We start from the raw sequence: 20,689 nt of genomic DNA, 5'->3' as shown, positions 1-20,689 counted from the left end.
TATTATGTAGTACATCCCTCTGACACACACACCATATCCCCAGTACATTATACACAGATATATCATATTATGTAGTAGTTCCCTCTGACACACACACCATATCCCCAGTACATTATACACATATATATCATATTATGTAGTAGTTCCCTCTGACACACACACAGTATATCCCCAATACATTATACACAGATATATAATATTATGTAGTAGTTACCTCTGACACACACACCATATCCCCAGTACAATATATACAGATATAATGTTATGTAGTAGTTTCCTCTGACACACACCATATCTGTAGTGTATTATATACAGATATATATTATTATGTAGGAGTAACCTCTGACACACACACACACCATATCCCCAGTAAATTATATACAGCTATAATATAATATTATGTAGTAGTTTCCTCTGACACACACACACACACACACACATATATATAAACATATATATATCCCATTATCCCCTATACATTATAAGATACCTGCTGCCCAAGGACATTCTAGCTGTGTCTACACAGAGAACCTAATACAGGGAATCTCACATGATGTCAAAGCAAGAACCCTGTACACAGTACACTTCAAATACTAATACTTAGTGCCTTAGTGCACTGCCTGGCCTCGCCCTCCACCCTGCTTGCTTGCACTAAGAAGTTACCAATGCGGTACTGCGGTATATCGATTATTCAAGTCTGATCGATCTCTGAATACTAATTAACAGATAGGATTAGAAATAGAATTTGGTTAGTTCTTTAACCCACCTACAGTCACAATCCTCTGTCAGTCACTGCTTTGATACAAATTGAGAGTTGAGAGTGACAGATTATTTTGCGCGGCAAACAAACTCACGCAGAGAGAAACACAACCTTGTGCGCCAAAAAAAGTATAACTGGTGCGGAGCCACATGACTGCAGTGTAGAACCAATAGAAAATAGGAAAAAAATTGAAATAAAAATATAAATAAAAAATCTACAATGCAGCGGCCCAGGGACTGTGAAACAATGCGGGACTGAGCACTCAGTATGGGCTGTAATAGTGGGCGGGGCTAAGGAACCCGACGACCCACCGGGCTTTTGCCCGTAATGCCCTATGGTCAGTCCGGGCCTGCATAGATCCTAATATAACAATTAGTTTCATGACGCCGAATACTATTATAGTATAGTGGTGTCCTCTGAAATATGTGTTGTACATGCCCCATATCACTTATGCTTACCATTGTAACAACAAATGTACCTAATTGTTTGGTGTTAATCCCAGCATAGATCTTCAAGGATCACTAAGGTGGCCAGTTTTCGCTCATGCAATTAAGCTACCCTCTGTTGGAAGTGTTGTTGGGATCCTATCTGTGCTGATTTATTTTGTCACAACTGGTATTACTAGGTACTATACTATTTAAAGTAATAGCTTGTATATGAGATCATATGTAATCTAGGCATAGATCCTCAAGGATCACTATGGTGGCCATTTTTCGCAAAGGTTGTGAAGCCACCCTCTAGTGGAGGTCTTGCCTATATTTTCGAGTCCAAGCTACTCGTTCCTGTGTGTGGTCTATATTAATTATAGTTCATTTGTCTATTCACATTTGAGTTTTTTAACATTGTATATGCATGATTAGATAGGTACTGCATTTATCACTATTGTTTGCGATTTAATAAATGATAAATTGTATGCTGAAATCCCTGTCTTTTGCGTAGTTACTAACTGAGTTTTTACCTACTCTCTCTTTCTCTACATATAAAATAGTTGAATTAATGGGTCTGCATAGTATTCCCTTATAAGGGTTAATATACCCATTGCAATACTTTGGGTCTATTAACGAAATTTATAGTAAATCTCCCTAAAATTTAAAATCCTGTAGAACACCCGGTAACTGGTGCCAGCACATCATCCCTCTATACCCAAGCCACCTGAAACTCTGGAGCTAGGGAAGCCTAAATTCTGCCCCCTCCCCTTCCCCCGTGAGAACGAAAGCCCTAAAAGAGGCCCAATTGACAAAGGAATTCCCAAAAATCCAGATTCTGGAGGATGCCCTAGGAAAAGAACACCCGTATAGCAACCAACCTTGCCGTTCCCAACAAACATTGAACAGGCAAAAAAACACAAGCTAACTGGAAGTGTCCAGAAATGGATGAACATAAATTTTATAATGGTTATACTGCCAGTTACTAAGGAATGAGGTGCAATATTGGAAGTGTCAAATCCTGCCTTTTTGGCTGCATGCTCTAGAAGTCTACAAAATTGGAAGATATAAAGGGCAGTGTCATTTTCATGAATAAGAAACTGGCCTGCTGACGCCAGCCGGCAACTAAAAAATTCCTGGAAAGTGAATACAGGGCAACATCTGTTACCCTCATGATAGACCCTGACATGCTGATACTGGATACTCTTTCCTAAATGTTTTCTAGAAGGAGATACTAATTTGCCAATCCTCAAAGCTCCTGAAAAGACAAAAACAAAAGCTGACTTGAAATGTAAAACTTTGTAAGGGGAAGAACAAACTTCTGGGAGCACTGCAACTAGCAGCTCAAGCCAGTCTAATGTGATAGGTTTTTAAATATAATGATGTCTATCCTGGGAAAGATCCCATCCTTTGACTACATGTCTAACAAAGACCCAGTAAGATCTAGCAGCCCAAGCAACCTGTAGAAAAAGATAAAGCAGACATGCGAGAGTTAATTTCCCCTTCCGCTAACCTGCTGCTTGCAAACTAACCAACCATTCGCATAAAAATCTCCAGGGAACCAGACATGGCATCTATTCTGAGAGCACTGCAAAACTGGTCTGACTCTTGCCAAAGCCTACTGTTAGTTTGCCATGTAACAGGGGCAAGAGATAAATGATCGAAGGGGAACAATGCGAGCCAAGGTCCATAAACTGCCAAAGAAACTGGGACAAGTTAACCCTCGCATTGCTTCATGAGGAGATAATATCCTAAAAGTCACCCAATCAAATCGAAAAAGAGCATCTGCTAAAACATTGTTTACCCGGGGACATGCCTAGCTGTTAACATTGCTACACTAGATGGCCCAAGAGTCAAACAACAGTGACAGAAGTAGCAGATAGCCGTTAATAGCATGAACAATTCCCAAAAGACCCACAGACCGATTCTGAAAATTCTCACCCCAAAATTCCACTGCCATCACAATGGGGATTAACTCGAGTAAGATGAGATTCCTAGTGAGACCCTTCTTCCCCCTTTCAGCTGGCCAAGGGCCTGCACACCCTAAACATAAGCACCATAACCATGGGAGCCTGCAGCGTCAATAAATAAATGCAGGAACTGACTAGATACTGGACTAGAGCACCAACAGCGAACCCCATTGAAATTAATCAGGAAAGTCTCCCACACCTATCTGACCCGCTTAACTTGCCTCAAAGTTGCTTTCCAGTCTCCTATTGAAGACCCTACCCATAAGAATCAATCGGCAGTCAAAATTCAACAATCCCGGTAGTGATTGAAGCTTCTTCAGATATAAGTATTTCTTGGAAACAGCGTCTCTAACTGAATCCAGCATACCTTTAACTTGTTCAAGAGATAACCTACAAGACAAGAAAAGTTAATTTTCTGAATGGTCCCTGGGTCTTTTCCTCTGCCAAAGGACCCCCAAACTGAGCCATTAGTCAACCCATCACTACAATCAGCTGAGCACACCTATCTGACACTGCTTCCCCAATGAGTAAGAAATCATCCAAATAGTGAGCTAGAGTATCCCTGCCCACCACCTTGGCTACCGCCCAATGCAAGAATGTGCTAAAATATTCAAATAATGAAGAAGAAATAGCACAGCCTATAGGCAAACAGTGATCCACGTAGTACCTACCTTCAAATTGACAGCCAATTAAGTGAAATGAAGTTGGATTAAGGGTTAAGAAGTAAAAAGCAGATTCAATATCAAGCTCACCAACAAGGCACCTCTTCCCACGCCACACATAATGTCAAGAGCCCTATAAAATGATTGATTATGTACTAAATTCAAGTCTGGAACGATAGTGTCATTAGCCGAATGGAGTAAGAGAGGTGCTGTATTAGGCGGAACTGGTGAGCTTCTTTCTTCAGCACTACCCCAAAGTAGATACTACCATATTAGAAAGAGGTGACTCATAAAAGGGGGCCCACAATCTGACCCAAGCTCAGCTCTTTATCTATCTTTTCTCTCAACCATAGCTCAAGCGCATCCATCCTCACCAGGGTATGTGGCTTTAGCCGTGTGGATTTGTCAGAGTTGGATTCTTTTTTTTCTAATACAGTTGCAGCCTGAATGGAAACCCCCACAGAATGCAGACATGGCGAAATAAGCAACCACTGTCCCTGTCACAAATTTTTTTCTGAAACGCTCCACACTCTCTGCCATTCTTCTTATTTCTTGGAGGGAATCTAAGGCTTGAACCCCTACCCATGGTAGTAGGAGTTGAAGTAGATCGCTCTTGGCCCAAACAGGATCATGATTGTATAACTTGAGGCCCAAAATTTAGGATAGGATTCCCGACCATCTATCTCTTAAATTCTGAGTCGTATTCATGCCTTGCCCCTTCTTTATAACGCCTATGGATCCACTTAATGGTATCCATATACTTTAAAATGGCATGCACTTGGATAGGATACTTATCAAGATAACAAGATGATAGGACCTGAAAACAGCTATAGGCCTCTACTGACAGTTTAAAAACATTGCCATATCTGCCTTCAATTTTTTTGACTAACTTCAGCTTTAAGTAGGCATGGAGTGAATTAATTAAACATGAATAAGTATCCCTTTTCACAGCTCTTCTACAACTTACTATGGGAGCCAGGCGAAACCTGCATTTGTGCAGGAGCTGTATAAACTGCCCCATCTGTCTGCTAACCTGACTTCAACTGCTTGATCTTCTTATAAATCCTTTTCTGCCCTTTAGTTACAAAACCTAATGATGTATCGCTTTCAAGGTCAGAACAAGCAGACCATTCGTGTACATTATTATTATTATTATTACTGTATTGGAAATCTTACATTTTCTATCTTAAAAATCTGCATTCTCTCTCTCTGCTATCTCCTTATATTTTTTCTCTCTGCAATCCCATTCTTATGTCTAACTCCATGTTCTGTCTCTTCCTGGTCTGGACTCCTTTCCCCACCACCCTGCTCCACGCTCACACCCTCCCTTGTTTGTCTGTAATGAAAGGAGCCTGGAGGAAGTGAAAGTTTAGTTTGGGTAAAACTGTGTGTTTAAGCATAGCACAAATGTGTATGTATATGAGATTGTTTGATTATGGGTGTGTGAATCAGTTGTTGTGTCAGTGTGGGATGGCTTGTGTGTATGTGTAACAATATATGTGTGTCTGTGTTTGATAATATATTTGTATGTTTAACAGTGTGCGTGTTTTTGTGTTAAACTTTGTAAGTGTGACATATGTTTATGTATTAAGAATAATTTATAGTTTGCCTTGGGGATATACTGTAAAGAGAGAAAAGAATCTAGGGGAGAGGCTGGGGAGAGAGTTAGTTTAATCATTCTTTGTTTATATAAAAAAAGAAAAAAAAAGAAATCAGCAGCCCAGAGGAACAAAAATGGATAAGGGACATGAGCCTAATCCTTATATAATGTAAAACAAATCCCACCCAACCATTTGCAACAAAGCTACCAGGTTCTCATTCTAGGTGTGGTAGGTGGGGGGGTCACACAATGTTGCCCCAAAAGCTCAACCTTAGGTCCCACCCTTTATCTCACTATATATATTTTCCCAACTGAGCAGTCATTTTATTCCCTTGGTTGCCAGCAACGCACATACCCTTGACTGGCAGAACACACAGAGCAATGATGGTACACCCCTATGGCTGCATGTAAAACATATGATATAAAATGCACAGTGTTACTACTTTTTGAGCCATATTTGTTATGCATAAAGGCGTAGGAAACCTTTTACATTTAGCTGACATTTATCTATCCGTGTGGAGCTTGAAGCCCCGTGTTTCTGGTGAGCATTCTAAAGACCGCTGCTCCATAACCTGTCCGCCTGCCCTCCGCAATTCGAGTACGATCGGGTTGATTGACACCCCCCTGCTGGTGGTTGATTGGCCACAAATCTGCAGGGGGTGGCGTTGCACCAGCAGCTCACAAGAGCTGCTGGTGCAATGCTGAATATGGAGAGCGTATTGCTCTCCGCATTCAGAGAGGTCTGTCAGAACTGATCCGCACTGTCGGATCAGGTCCGACAGACCTTTGTTAAATAGGCCTCATAGGGTACAATAAAAATACTGGACATTTAAGTGTCCAGTATTTTTGTATAAATCTAAACACTGGAAAGCCTGCTAAAATACTGGACAGTCTTCTGAATACTGGACACATAAGTTAAACATTTAGTTAAACATAGTTGACATCATATTTAAGAGTCCTTTCATAATTCAGAAATAAATCATTAAATAACCTGGAACTCTCAAGAAATTAACTGTGGAAAAACACTCAAGTCACTGGGAATTTACTTAAATAGCTCCATTTGAACCCCTTCACTACAGGTACTTTCAGAGAAACACTTGCCCAAAATCTGGGAGAATTTTATAGCATTTTTGCTATCACTCCATTTAAAGAGAAATAGAGCATTGGTTATTTTATTTACCTTTCAAAACTATATATATATGTTTAAGTAGACAAATTAAGGTATTGATCTAGGCCCATTTTGGTATATTTAATGCCACCATTTCACCACCAAATGCAATCAAATGAAAAAAAATCGTTAATATTTTTAACAAACTTTAGGTTTTTAACTGAAATTATTTACTTACTGCTTTGTTCAGAAATAGCAGACATATATGACTTTGCCATTGCTTTTTGGTAAATAGAAGGCCGCTAATTGCAGCTGCGCACCCCACTTCTATTATTCCTGGCAGTGAAGGTGTTGATTAGGTAGCTTGTGTCACGGATACCAAACAGCCAAGGCTGCTGTCATGGACACTGGGCTGCAAGCATTAAACCCCTACCCCCCTACTACCTCACCCCTGTTGTTCCTCAGCAGTTTTTGGGCTCCTCGGAGCAACAGTGATCTCTAGGAGTTTGCTTATTTTTGTGTTCCTACTTTGTCAGAGAGGAGCTGGTTCCTGACTGGAAAAACCCTCCTAAGCTGGCCGGGCTCCTGGAACTCCCGGTTGGCCGCCTCACAATGGACACCCGCCTAACCGCTCTCAGGCTGGCCGGGCTCCTGGAACTCCCGGTCGGCCACAGAACAGCAGGACACCTGCTTACTTTACCCCTGGTCGCTCCAGCGGCCCTTTGCCCCAGAGCTCTGCTCTTTTGGGGATTGGTAGCCCCTAGAGAGGACAAGAGGTGGGGGAATTACTGGAGGTGAGCTCCTTTGGGAACCAGGGGTTTTGGACACCCCTACCCCCATAACTTCAACGAACAGTATCTCTGGTCCCCTGATGGACTGTGGCATCTAGAACCGAAAACTTTCAAATGATACCCTGGAAGTGGCGCCGCTCCCCGGGATCACCCCGAAACCGCCACCCCTGGGTCCTGGGATTCTGTGGGACTGTGGCTGCTATGGAGGCGCCGGTCTGTCTGGAGGAGCGGGAATGGCGGGGAAATTGTGGGATTGTCCAGTGTCTTATCAAGATGAGCTTTGTGTATAAAAGGAGTGTCTGTTTTCCAATAAAATCAGTTCTTCTTTGTTCCACCTAAATGCTAGTTGTCTAGTTATTTGGGTGGGGATTGCTGAAATCACTTCTTCTCCGCTACTTAGCGGCCCCTTGTCTGGGGGAGGAAGGACCCTCTTGCAGAGCTACCTAGTTGGGTAGCCGGATTCTGCCACAGGGTGGGACCCTAAATACTGGTGCGGTCAGGGATTAGGGGTGACTACAGGCTGTGATCACTTGCCAGCTACATAGCTGCAGTCGGCAGGGAGGAAGTAGGACCCATTTCGCGGAGCTACCCAGCTGGAGTAGTCGGGGTATCCATCACAGCTTGTAAAGTTAATTTTAGCTTTAGTGTAGCGTATACCCTCCTACCTGACACTTCTACCCCCTGATCCCTCCCAAACAGCTCTCTTCCCTCCCCCACTGGTCACCCCCATTTTAAGTACTGGCAGATAGTCTATTAATATAAAAGAATAGGGCTTTTTTTAAATATATTTTTTTCTGCAAGGTAGGATCCCCCCGTACCCTCCAACCTCCATGATCCTTCCCAAACAGCACTCTAACCCTCCTCCATTTAACTATATCCGCCATCTTAGGTACTGGCAGCTGTCAGCCAATACTTATAAAACGTTTTTTTATTTTGTTATTATTTTTTTATTGTATTTTTATTATTTTCTATTGTGTAGTGGTCCCCCTCCCAGGATCATTATTTAGGGCCCCCACACCCCAAACCCCTTTTTCTGTAGTGTAGCTGTCCCATCCTTCCTTGTACCTTTTATTTTTTTTCTGTAGTGTAGGGCCTTCACACCTCCCACCGGCACCAGCAACGATCATTATAGATGGTGACACACACAGTATCACTATCTGTAATGATCAGACATCTGCCCTCATATGGAACAAGAGCACTGATCGCACTCCAGTTCCATATGCAGCAGATGCCTGGAGCTTCAGGAACTCCATTTCCATAACTTAACAGCCGAGACTGCTGGAGATTCCTGAAGCTCAGACGTATATATATACGTGTTGCGGTACAATGAGCAAAGTACCGCACAACGTATATACATATCAGATTGGGTGAAGGGATCAAACAACCAATAACAATAATAACAATAATAATAAAAAAAACATTAGCTTACGTTTATAGAGAACAGTTTGATATGTCCCTTTTACCTGCATTAAAAATTTTTTAAAATATATATATAAAATATACAGAGAAATACAGCACATTTGGATTAATAAGACAACACATATTTTCACCACATGCAGAATACTTAGAATAGGCTGTGTAATGAAGATGATTTAGCTCCTAAAGGGTTACATTTTTTAGCGTGTGTGCTTTTTCAAAAGAAATTTGTTGCTGTGTTTTTCCCTGAGATAAGCCAGAGCCCTCATAAATAGTTTGTAAGATCCACAAGAGAGAACTTTATGGCCTATGGTCAGTTTATTGCCCCAACCTGTCAGCACAGAGAATGATAGAACACAGTGCCTCTGTCCAGGCACTAACCTGAGGTCATTAACAGGACAACCAGCCAAATAAATATGCTTTTATATGTCATAATACCTCAGAACCATAAAGAATGCAAAATATATGTTGTTTGATATCAAAATACTCCTCATGACATCATAAAGGGATTATCTATGTATATGAACTAGATATACATAACAGAAGTTATAAGATGTTGTTCATTCTAACAGTGCTGGGCTTTAGCGCCGTAAGGACGGCATGGAACATCTTAGCTGTTTGACTGCATTGGAACCCTAACGACTTCCTAACTCAGGCTTGAGGGCGTGCTTAGCATCATAGACACTCCCCCCTGACCCGATACCATCATTTAACTCAGGCGATCGCATGAACGATTGTGTAATTTTAATTTTTACTTATTTGTTTACATCCGAACTTTGTTCCAATATAACAAATAAGTACCGGCAAGAAGGGGTTACATATGCATATTGCATGAATATGATTTTACATGTTTTCATCTACTTAACTGCAAAGGGCCCCAATGCACTTATATATATGCCTATATCTGTATAAATATGTATTTATGTGTTTATATGTGTGTATCAGTGATGTATTTAGGTTTTGTGGTGTCTCTAGGGTTATAAACCTTTTGTGACCATAATATTTTTTGTTTAGGGAGTAATGTAATTTTTTTAATGGCATTTCTAAAATAAATGTTCACACAAAGTCACAGAAGCACACAGTTATACCCATTCAAATGTGCGTGCACACACATATACACATGCACATAAACACAGACATGCACATCACTCTATTGCTGCAATATACATAAAACCCTCCAAACACAGTGCTGACAGAACTAGATATGTGCATGATCGAAAAACTTGTTTCGGTTCGGTTCGGATCGATTCAGAAGTTTTCGAATTTTGTTTCGGATCGATTCGAATTCGGAAAACTTCGAATGAATTCGTTTCGGATTCATTTCGGATTCGAAAAAATTCGGCTGGATTCGGTTCGATTCGGTTCGGTTTGGAAATTCGGAATTTCGGTATGTGTGCTGTGTATTAGACTAGTATTATGTACTGTATATTAGGTGTAACCCATAGCAGAGTGATATAACCTAATATACTGTACAATACTAGTGTAATCCAAGTCCATCCGAATTTACTGAATAAATCTGAACTAATTCGGATTTATTCGGTAAATTCGGCAGTATTTTAATTCGGAAATTCGGTTCGATCCGAATCTCCGAATTTTCCGAATTTTCCGAATTTTCCGAATTTCCGAATCGAACCAAACCGAATTGCACATGTCTAGACAGAACTAAGGTTAGCTACTAGCTGAATAAAATCAAGGTTTAGAGCTACCTCTAAAAAGTAAAGTTTCATGGCCAGTCTCTTATTATACCCCTAGAATGTAAGCTCTTTGGGCACAATCTCTCATTATATACCCGTATAATACTTCCAAAATAACTGTAAGATGGTAAGCTTCTTTCAAATATAGCCACAAAAAAGTGCCACACAAACCATACACATATAACTAAATAAATACACACATAAATACAGTATATATATATATATATATATATATATATATATATATATATATATATATATTTATTTATTATTATTATTTTATTTTATATGTGTATGTATCTCTATGTTAAAGGGACACTGAACCCACATTTCTTTCATGATTCAGATAGAGCATGAAATTTTAAGCAACTTTCTAATTTACTCCTATTTTCAAATGGTCTTCATTTTCTTGGTATCTTTATTTGAAATGCAAGAATGTAAGTTTAGATGCCGGCCCATTTTTGGTGAATAACCTGGGTTGTCCTTGCTGATTGGTGGATAAATTCATCCACCAATAAAAAAAATTGCTGTCCAGAGTCCTGAACCAAAATAAAGCTTAGATGCCTTCTTTTTAAAATAAAGATAGCAAGAGAGTGAATAAAAATTGATAATAGGAGTAAATTAGAAAGTTGCTTAAAATTGCATGCTCTATGTGAATCATGAAAGAAACAATTTGGGTTCAGTGTCCCTTTAAAGCCTTTTGCCTGCTTTTTTTCTAACCCCTGAGATCTCCTATCTTTAAGCCTGTAAAAAAAAATTGCAATTTCTTTTGAATATGTTTTTATTAGATAGTGTTATTATGAGTGTAAGTGTACTTTGTAATGTATTTTTAATGTGTTTTGTGAAACTAGAGCTCTGAAGTTGCCGTAATTGTTCTAGTGTAAATCACGATTGTGCTCAAGTGATCGCATTTACTTTCAACTCGTAATACCAGCAGTAAGCCCAACAAGCGCAAACATGTCTATAAACCCCTTATCACTTGCGCACAAATGTATGTGCTCCACTCGTTATCTGGCCCATAGAGTCTATAGATACTGCTCACTTGTTACAATGTTTTATTTGACATCTCTTCCTTATTTTCTTACAGAATTGTATTAATTGGCACTTTATTTTATTTTTTTCTGTTACTACTAATGATACACAGCATGTCAGATGCGGTATTTGTCATCTCTCTATTAAGCTTTTGTAAAAATAATAAACACGTTGTCAACATCACAAAATACATTAAACACAGAAAGTAAAGAAGGAAACATTTTAATTTTGTTTAATGTTGCTACTTATTGTGGTAAATTCTTTACAATTTGTTTAAAGGGACACTGAACCCACATTTTTTCTTTTGTGATTCAGATAGAGCAAGCAATTTTAAGCAACTTTCTAATTCACTCCTATTATCATTTTTTCTTCGTTCTCTTGCTATTTTTATTTGAAAAAGCAGGCATCTAGGCTTTTTTTTTGGGTTCAGACCTCTGGACAGCAGTTTTTTTATTGGTGGATGAATTTATCCACCAATCAGCAAGAACAACCCGGGTTGTTCACCAAAAATGGGCGGGCATCTAAACTTACATTCTTGCATTTCAAATAAAGATACCAAGAGAATGAAGAAAATTGTATAATAGGAGTAAATTAGAAAGTTAGTTAAAATGTAATGGTCTATCTGAATCAGGAAAGAAAAAATTTGGGTTCAGTGTCCCTTTAATGTTTTGTTACACATTAGAGGATTTTACTGGCTAAGAATAATCATTTGTGTTTCATTCTGAATACTTATATTTATATACTGAGTAATAATATGTAAATAGTGAATAATAATATGTATATACTGAATAATAATTGCATAAGACTGAATTTTTAATGCAAATGAATTACAAAACTACAGTACGCTACACAGATACTTGGATTATATTAATTGAAAGCATCAATGTCACAAATACTGATGATCATTTTAGAAAGGGAGGGGCCACCACCGAACAGGATTCCAATAACGTGCAAATCTTCCCATGTTGCGTAATCATAATAATGTATAATATGTCACAGTATCTCATATTAAGGACGTCTCTCACGCACATGACCAGGATGGAAAGATCTAAAAAGGAAGATAGAAAACTTGTTGAGTTGTGAAACCTTCACACTACACGTTCCAGAGGACTTCATGAGGGTATAGTCCCCTTCACTAAAACCACATTGTATAGAGACATAAAGCTGCTGAAGGAAACTGCTCTAATGGGTTACACTATTTTATTTTTGCAATAATGCTTGTCTATATCTATGTGTAGTGCTTATCTATATCTATGTGTAGTGCTTATCTATATCTATGGATATTGCTTGTCTATATCTATGTGTAGTGATTGCCTATATCTATGTGTAGTACTTGTCTATATCTATGTTTAGTGCTTGCCTATATCTATGTGTAGTGCTTGTCTATATCTATGTGTAGTGATTGCCTATATCTATGTGTAGTAATTGCCTATATCTATGTGTAGTGCTTGTCTATATCTATGTTTAGTGCTTGCCTATATCTATGTGTAGTGCTTGTCTATATCTATGTATAGTGTTTGTCTATATCTATGTTTAGTGCTTGCCTATATCTATGTGTAGTGCTTGTCTATATCTATGTATAGTGTTTGTCTATATCTATGTATAGTGTTTGTCTATATCTATGTGTAGTGCTTGTCTATATCTATGTGTATTACATGCCTATATATACAGTGGGGCAAAAAAGAATTTAGTCAGCCACCAATTGTGCAAGTTCTCCCACTTAAGAAGATGAAAGAGGCCTGTAATTTTCATCATAGGTATACCTCAACTATGAGAGACAAAATGTGGAAACAAATCCAGACAAGCACATTGTCTGATTTGGAAATAATTTATTTGCAAATTATGGTGGAAAATAAGTATTTGGTCAATATCAAAAGTTCATCTCAATACTTTGTTAGATATCCTTTGTTGGCAATGACAGAGGTCAAACGTTTTCTGTAAGTCTTTACAAGGTTGTCACACACTGTTGCTGGTATGTTGGCCCATTCCTGCATGCAGATCTCCTCTAGAGCAGTGATGTTTTGGGGCTGTCGCTGGGCAACACAGACTTTCAACTCCCTCCAAAGGTTTTCTATGGGGTTGAGATCTGGAGACTGGCTAGGCCACTCTAGGACCTTGAAATGCTTCTTACGAAGCCACTCCTTTGCCCGACCGGTGTGTTTGGGATCATTGTCATGCTGAAAGACCCAGCCAAGTTTCATCTTCAATGCCCTTGCTGATGGAAGGAGGTTTGCACTCAAAATCTCATGATACATGGCCCCTTTCATTCTTTCATGTACATGGATCAGTTGTCCTGTTCCCTTTGCAGAGAAACAGCCCTAAAGCATGATGTTGCCACCCCCATGCTTCACAGTAGGTATGGTGTTCTTTGGTTGCAACTCAGCATTCTCTCTCCTCCAAACACGATGAGTTGTGTTTCTTCCAAACAGTTCTACTTTGGTTTCATCTGACCATATGACATTCTCTCAATCCGCTTCTGGATCATCCAAATGCTCTCTAGCATACTTCAGTTGGGCCCGGACATGTACTGGCTTAAGCAGGGGGACACGTCTGGCACTGCAGCATCTGAGTCCCTGGCGGCGTAGTGTGTTACTGATGGTAGCCTTTGTTATGTTGGTTCCAGCTCTCTGAAGGTCATTCACTAGGTCCCCCCGTGTGGTTCTGGGATGTTTGCTCACCGTTCTTGTGATCATTTTGACCCCACAGGGTGAGATCTTGCGTGGAGCCCCAGATCTTGCATGGAGCCCCAGATTATCAGTGGTCTTGTATGTCTTCCATTTTCTACGTATTGCTCCCACAGTTGATGTCTTCACATCAAGCTGCTTGCCTATTGCAGATTCAGTCTTCCCAGCCTGGTGCAGGTCTACAATTTTGTTTCTGGTGTCCTTCGACAGCTCTTTGGTCTTCACCATAGTGGAGTTTGGAGTGTGATTGTTTGTTTGAGATTGTGGACAGGTGTCTTTTATACTGATAACAAGTTCAAACAGGTGCCATTAATACAGGTAATGAGTGGAGGACAGAGGAGCCTCTTAAAGAAGAAGATACAGGTCTGTGAGAGCCAGAAATCTTGCTTGTTTGTAGGTGACCAAATACTTATTTTCCACCATAATATGCAAATAAATTCTTTCCAAATCAGACAATGTGATTGTCTGGATTTGTTTCCACATTTTGTCTCTCATAGTTGAGGTATACCTATGATGAAAATTACAGGCCTCTCTCATCTTCTTAAGTGGGAGAACTTGCACAATTGGTGGCTGACTAAGTACTTTTTTGCCCCACTGTATGTGTAGTGCTTGTCTATATCTATGCATAGTGCTGGCCTATATCTATGTGTAGTGTTTGCCTATATCTATGTGTAGTGCTTGCCTATATCTATGTGTAGTTCTTGCCTATATCTATGTGTAGTGCTTGTCTATATCTATGCATAGTACTTGCCTATATCTATGTGCAGTGTGTAGTGTTTGCCTATATCAGTGTAGTTCTTGCCTACATCTACTGTATGTGTAGTGCTTGCCTAAATCTATGTGTAGTGTTTTTTTTAAATATATATTTTGTGGCTTTATTTTGGAGTTTGGGAAGATTTTGAAACATTAGTATTTGCACTTGGGATGTTATGTCAATTTCAATTATCTCTGATATATATATATATATATATATATATATATATATATATATATATATATATATATATATATATATATATTTTATCTCTGATTTACCTGTGTAAACAGCACCAAGTCAGCAGAACTGGGAGTGGGTACTGATTTGATAACATATGTGAAATTGATGGTATATGGGGACTCTGAAGAAGCTAAGCCCCACTACCCGAGGAAACAATTTTTATTACGCTAGATATGGCAAAGATCAGAAGAGAGAGAGAGGAAAGAAAAGCATAGAGAGGAGAAGAAAGAAGAAGAAGAAAAAAAAAAAAAAGGGGGGGGTAAGGGAGGGGGATAGGGAGATATTGTTACCGACCAGAAAAATTATTTTATGGGCCGACACTCAGGTATTTATGTATGGTATTGACACAGCAGTGTAGGTGCCCTAAAGCAACCCTACAGTGAGGGCTGGTGTGTAAAGGATAGTTTGTGCCTTTACGTGGGGGGTATAGCGCGGGGCTTCCGCAGTCGTTTTGTGAGTCTTCAGTCGGTGTATGTGTATGTGGTTTGTGTCGATCCCAAGTTTCAGTCAACTGACAATGCAAGTCTAGATTATTTGTTTTCATGAAGTAGTACCACTCCAGGGTAAGGAGGTCTGTCATCTGAGTGCGCCAGTCATTAACAGTTGGGGGAGTCATTGATTTCCAATACTTAGGGATGAGTTTCTTAGCTCCATTAATCATCATCAAAAGTAGGGATTTTGTGGCTTTATTTTGGAGTTTGGGAAGATTTTGAAACATTAGTATTTGCACTTGGGGTGTTATGTCAATTTCAATTATCTCTGATATAGCATTGAATATGGCCTCCCAGTAAGCAACTATCACTGGGCAAGTCCACCAAATGTGGTACATTGTTCCTTTTTGGCCGCATTCTCTCCAGCATGAATCAGTGATTTGTGGGTTTGTTCTATGTAATCTTGTGGGGGTAAGATACCACCTACTCATGAATTTAAAGTGCATTTCCTGAGTGTTGGCAGATGATGATGCCTTTATTGCAATCTGGAATGCCCTCTTCCACTCAAAGGGGTGTGTGTCTGAGTTGATCTCTCTGTCCCAAGCCTGTGTATAGGCAGGGAGTAAATGTTCGTCACTTATTAGCAGTAACTTATAAAGAAGGGATATGATGTGTCTCGGAGGGGTCTGCTGGACACATAGAAGTTCAAAAGGGGTGAGTTCTCTATTCATCACGCTTTTATATCTGTGAGTGATAACAAAATGTTTAATTTGAGAACGCGTGAACCAAGACGAGAACATAATCCCGTCCGACTGCTGGAGGAATTCCAATGGTGCGATGTCCCCCCTGTCTAATGCAAAATGTAAGACCCCATCCCTCCGTTTGTATGGTTGTCTGTGCACTATCTTATTGTGTGTCAGTCAGGACCGTCTTTAACACAGGGCAAAAGGGGCAGCTGCCCAGGGCCCAGTTTCTGTTGAGGGGCCCAAGAGTCCTAAAAAAATAAAAAATTTTTTTTTTTATTTTTTATTTTTTTTTATGGTTCATACCAGACTGCTGATGTGACATGGGGGAACACATAATTCAATCCTAATACTGTCACAGTCAAAGGTACTCTGTTTATATATATTCTTTTTAAAAAAACTGTGCCAGACCGTGCCGGTGTCATGTGACATGCCAAGCTATTGCCATGTGCTGTTTTAGATGTGCACTGTGCAGCACTGAATGCAAAGCCCTAACTTGGTATCCAGCCATTCCCATTGCATCAGAAAAGGTCCTACTGGGGTTACCACTGTTACCAGGTCACTGCTCTGGTGGTGGGGATTGTTTTTGGGTAGGGCTGACTGTAGGCTCATGCAGCAGAAAGCTGGAGCGGCAAGGACGTGAGGATTTGAGCATCTGTGCAGCTGCATACACTGCTCTCTTCAGTCTTGAGGCTGTGTGACTCATCCCACACTGTATCCATGCAGCCTTGGACAGACAGCATCCTGTCTGCTGGTCCCCTTAGCCTTGCTCTTTCTGCTGTGGCCCTAAGATCAACTAACTGAAGTTAGGGGAACAGTGCTTTGTAGAAAGGTGTCAGTGGGAAGAATAAGTGAGTGCAGACACGCCACTCCCCATGCAGCATTGTCTAGTGCAGGGTGAGAGGGAACTTGTTCCTAGCAAAGAAGTGACATGTGCTGCTGTGGCTGATGTATAGTGTCATGCTGATACTTCACACATTAATGTAAGGCTTATTTTTTATAGTTTTTGTTTTCTCTCTGACGTGTACCATTAGAGATGACAAATGGGTCAGAGAGTTCGTTAAATAAAGCTTGTATGTGGGGGACTAGAGTGTCTTTAAAGATTTTGTAATATTTAGGTGTAAGGCCACCTGGGCCCGGACTCTTTCCCGAAGGAAGGTCTTTTATTGCTTTGTCAATTTCTTCTGAGGTGATGGGAGAATCCAGGGAGCTAGAATCCTCTGGTGTGAGTCTCACTAGTGGTAGGTTTGATATGTAAGCATTAGTGAGCAGGTCTTTTGCTGATGGGTTTCCCTGAGTAATCGGCGCTGGTGTTGGAGGGTCTAGGTTGTATAAATTACTATAGTAATTTCGCAATATGTTTGCTATTCCCTTACTATCCTTTACCTTCGTACCCTTAGAGTCTGTTAGAGTATGGATGAAGGTTTTGAGTCTTTTGCATTTTATTGACCTAGCCAAAAGCTTGCCAGGTTTATTCCCCTGGTCATAATACATTTGTCTGCAGTATAGGGCTTGTTTTTGTTACTCGGCAGTTAGAAGGTCTCTAAGGTCTTTCATAGCCTGTTGTAATTCATGTGAAACATTAGGGTCTTGGGGATTCATTTAATGTATGCATTCTAGTTTGTGTATAGTGGAGTGAGCTTGTTCGTATCTAATCCGTTTCTCTTTCATTTTTTTGGCTTTTAGTTTTAAGAATTCACCTCTAACCACGCATTTGTGCGCTTCCTAGTTTGTGGAGAGGGAAGTATCAGTATGAGAGTTAAAAGTAAAGTACTGTGTCAGTACGGTATCTATTGAGGTCACTGTCATCGGATCTAACAGTAGGTGATCGTCAAGCCTCCATATGTAGTCAGTTAGAAGACAAAAAGAAACACTGCTCAGGCAATCCAAGTGCTGTGATAGTGAAAAGCATTTATTACTCCACAGAGTAGGACATAGTCAGACAAAAAAAGCACCTGACATGTTTCGCGCAGTCAGTTAGAGGGGCCTCTGGCCATACAATGTCACATACAACAGGAGCATGATCTGTCCATGTAATTGAGCCTATATGGCAGGAATATACAATAGGGAGACTAATAGTGTCTGTGAACCAGTAGTCAATGCGAGAGTATTTATGAAAAACGTTAGAAAGATATGTGTAGTCCCTGCCCGCGGGGTGTAATGTTCTCCATATATCGTGTAGATTTAGATCTGCTAGCATCGTTTTTATTGATTTCAATATTGTTTTGGGGACACTAGATCCGGAGTTGGAGGTGTCAAGTGCAGGGTACAATGGTACATTAAAGTCACCCCCAAGAGCACCGCCGTACCTTTTGTGTGATCTAGAAGCAGTCTTGCAATATTTAAAAATCGATGCTGCTGTACATTTGGGGCGTATATATTAAGGGGTGTGATTGGTCTTCCAAATAAGAGGCCTACCAGCAGTAAGTACCTGCCGTCCGAGTCCTTATGCATTGACAATAATTGAAAGGCTGTGGAGCTGTGCATTAAAATGCCCACTCCGTTCTTTTTTTGGGGGCCCGATGCAAAGAAAGCAGTGGGGCATTTCTGATTAAGCCATTTTGTCTCCCTGCCTCGTTGGAAATGTGTCTCCTGTAAGAAGACACTAGAACTATGGTGTTTAGATAAATCTCGTTACACTATAGAGCGCTTCCCGGGGCTATTCATGCATTGTACATTAATCGTCGTTAACGTCAGAGTGTGGTCTAGTTTACGGGAGTAAGGGGTACTCATTTTGTAAAGGGAAGGTCTAAAAAAAAAAAAAAAAGTGGGGGTGGGGGGGTGAGAGAGAGGGAGAGAGATATATGGAGAGAAAAAGAGAGAAAGTGAGAATTTGTATATGATAGATAAGAGAAACTATAGATAATAGTTAGATTCTGGTCCGGCTAACCAATAGAAATTGTTAATGTTTAGTTTGACTAAGAAATCAGTCAGTGAAACAATATAAATGAAGCTCTCCAAAATGCCAAAATTTCAATAATTTATTTGAGAGAGTGCAGAGTCAAACAGCCACGACGTTTCGGGGACTATGCCCCTTAATCATGTGGTAAGTGATAGTACAAGTACACCTGTTTAAATAGCTTACCTTGGGATTTTAACCCTTACAATCTTGTAGTTTACATTCTATAAATGAAACAGCACCATCTGCTGGTGAAACATAGGTAAAACATGTACAAAAATTAAAAACAAACAGCTATGAAGCCCCTACAAAAGAATCACATCTAAACATATAATACAGAAAAATTTCAATCCTATTTATAATCATTAAGTTATATTAGCAAGTCATTTAGCAACAAAATTTTATGCTGCAGAATACATGAACACAAGAGCAACACCAGTTCAATAGAACACAGACCAATCTATCTCTCTATTAAGCCCCCTAGGTTCCAGGTATCCAACTTAAAAATCCAATAGGACTCACGTTGTTTCAAAAGGACATCCCTATTACCACCCCTACGGGGGACCTTAATCTGTTCGATGACCTGGAACCTGAGTTGGTTAATATGGTGTCCCATGGCTAAAAAATGATAAGCAACCGGTGCAGGTCTACCGCTGGGTGTATGATCCTATGGGGAAAGAGCGGTACGTCACTTCCGGTGCAAGGAGGAGGCAACAGCGACGCAACGCAACGTCAGGCAGTAGCTCCGACTCATCCCTTGATTATTTACAAGCAGAGGCCTCCGACAGTGCAGGAGAAGGGGCCGGAAACACCGGAGGTGCAAGCAAGACCGCCAAGGTAACCAAGACCAGCAAAGCCTTAACTCACAGGGTAACCAGGGCACGCAAAAAGATATAGTCATTAATATATCTGATTGCTCACTTGACATAAGGGAAGCGGACATTTTGCAGAAAGGACTATCGTTTTGCCCACTAAGTGACTGTGATTTTTTTAATCTAAATAAAGACATTCATAGTTTCTTTAGAAATATTGAAAAAATACCAATTGACAAAATAGGTAATAGCATGCGCCTAATGTGTTTGTGGTAATGGTTAAAACATATATAATGTAATTAATATAATGATGATAATATAAGGAATGTGTGAATATAAATAAAATACTCGTGTAAGTTGTGAAATTTTTACAATGTGATGTGAATCAAATCCACTGAAAAAATATTGCCAATTTAAATAGGTGCAGATTGGCTAAAAAATATGTATATATATATTACCAATGTAATCGATGCACAATACAGTATTAGTTAGTAAAAATCAATTCATAAAAAATATATATGAGGGGACCAAAAACAGAAAAAAATATATATTAGATATATATACTAGTGATCAAACAATTTATCGTGATATAAGTCCCATGAAATAAAGAGCTAGAAGTGATGCCAACAAGTATTAATGTCTCTGAAACAATGTTTCTTTCAAAC

At 39.8% G+C, this 20,689-nt stretch overlaps 1 protein-coding gene across 1 annotated transcript in view; it reads right to left on the bottom strand.

Moving 5' to 3' along the window:
- Positions 1 to 11,802: 11,802 nt before the first annotated feature.
- Positions 11,803 to 20,689, bottom strand: part of LOC128659251 (retinoic acid receptor responder protein 2) — a 164,034-nt gene continuing 155,147 nt past the window's right edge. Inside the window, exon 5 of the mRNA XM_053712927.1 lies at positions 11,803 to 12,506. Within this exon, the coding sequence (XP_053568902.1) occupies positions 12,467 to 12,506 (40 nt within the window). The 3' untranslated portion in view covers positions 11,803 to 12,466. The remainder of the gene's footprint in view (positions 12,507 to 20,689) is intronic.

This window comes from Bombina bombina, chromosome 5 (genome assembly GCF_027579735.1).
Source record: "Bombina bombina isolate aBomBom1 chromosome 5, aBomBom1.pri, whole genome shotgun sequence".
NCBI lineage: Eukaryota > Metazoa > Chordata > Amphibia > Anura > Bombinatoridae > Bombina > Bombina bombina.
Note: the sequence above shows the minus strand (reverse complement) of the source record. Positions and strands in the feature narration are given on the sequence as shown.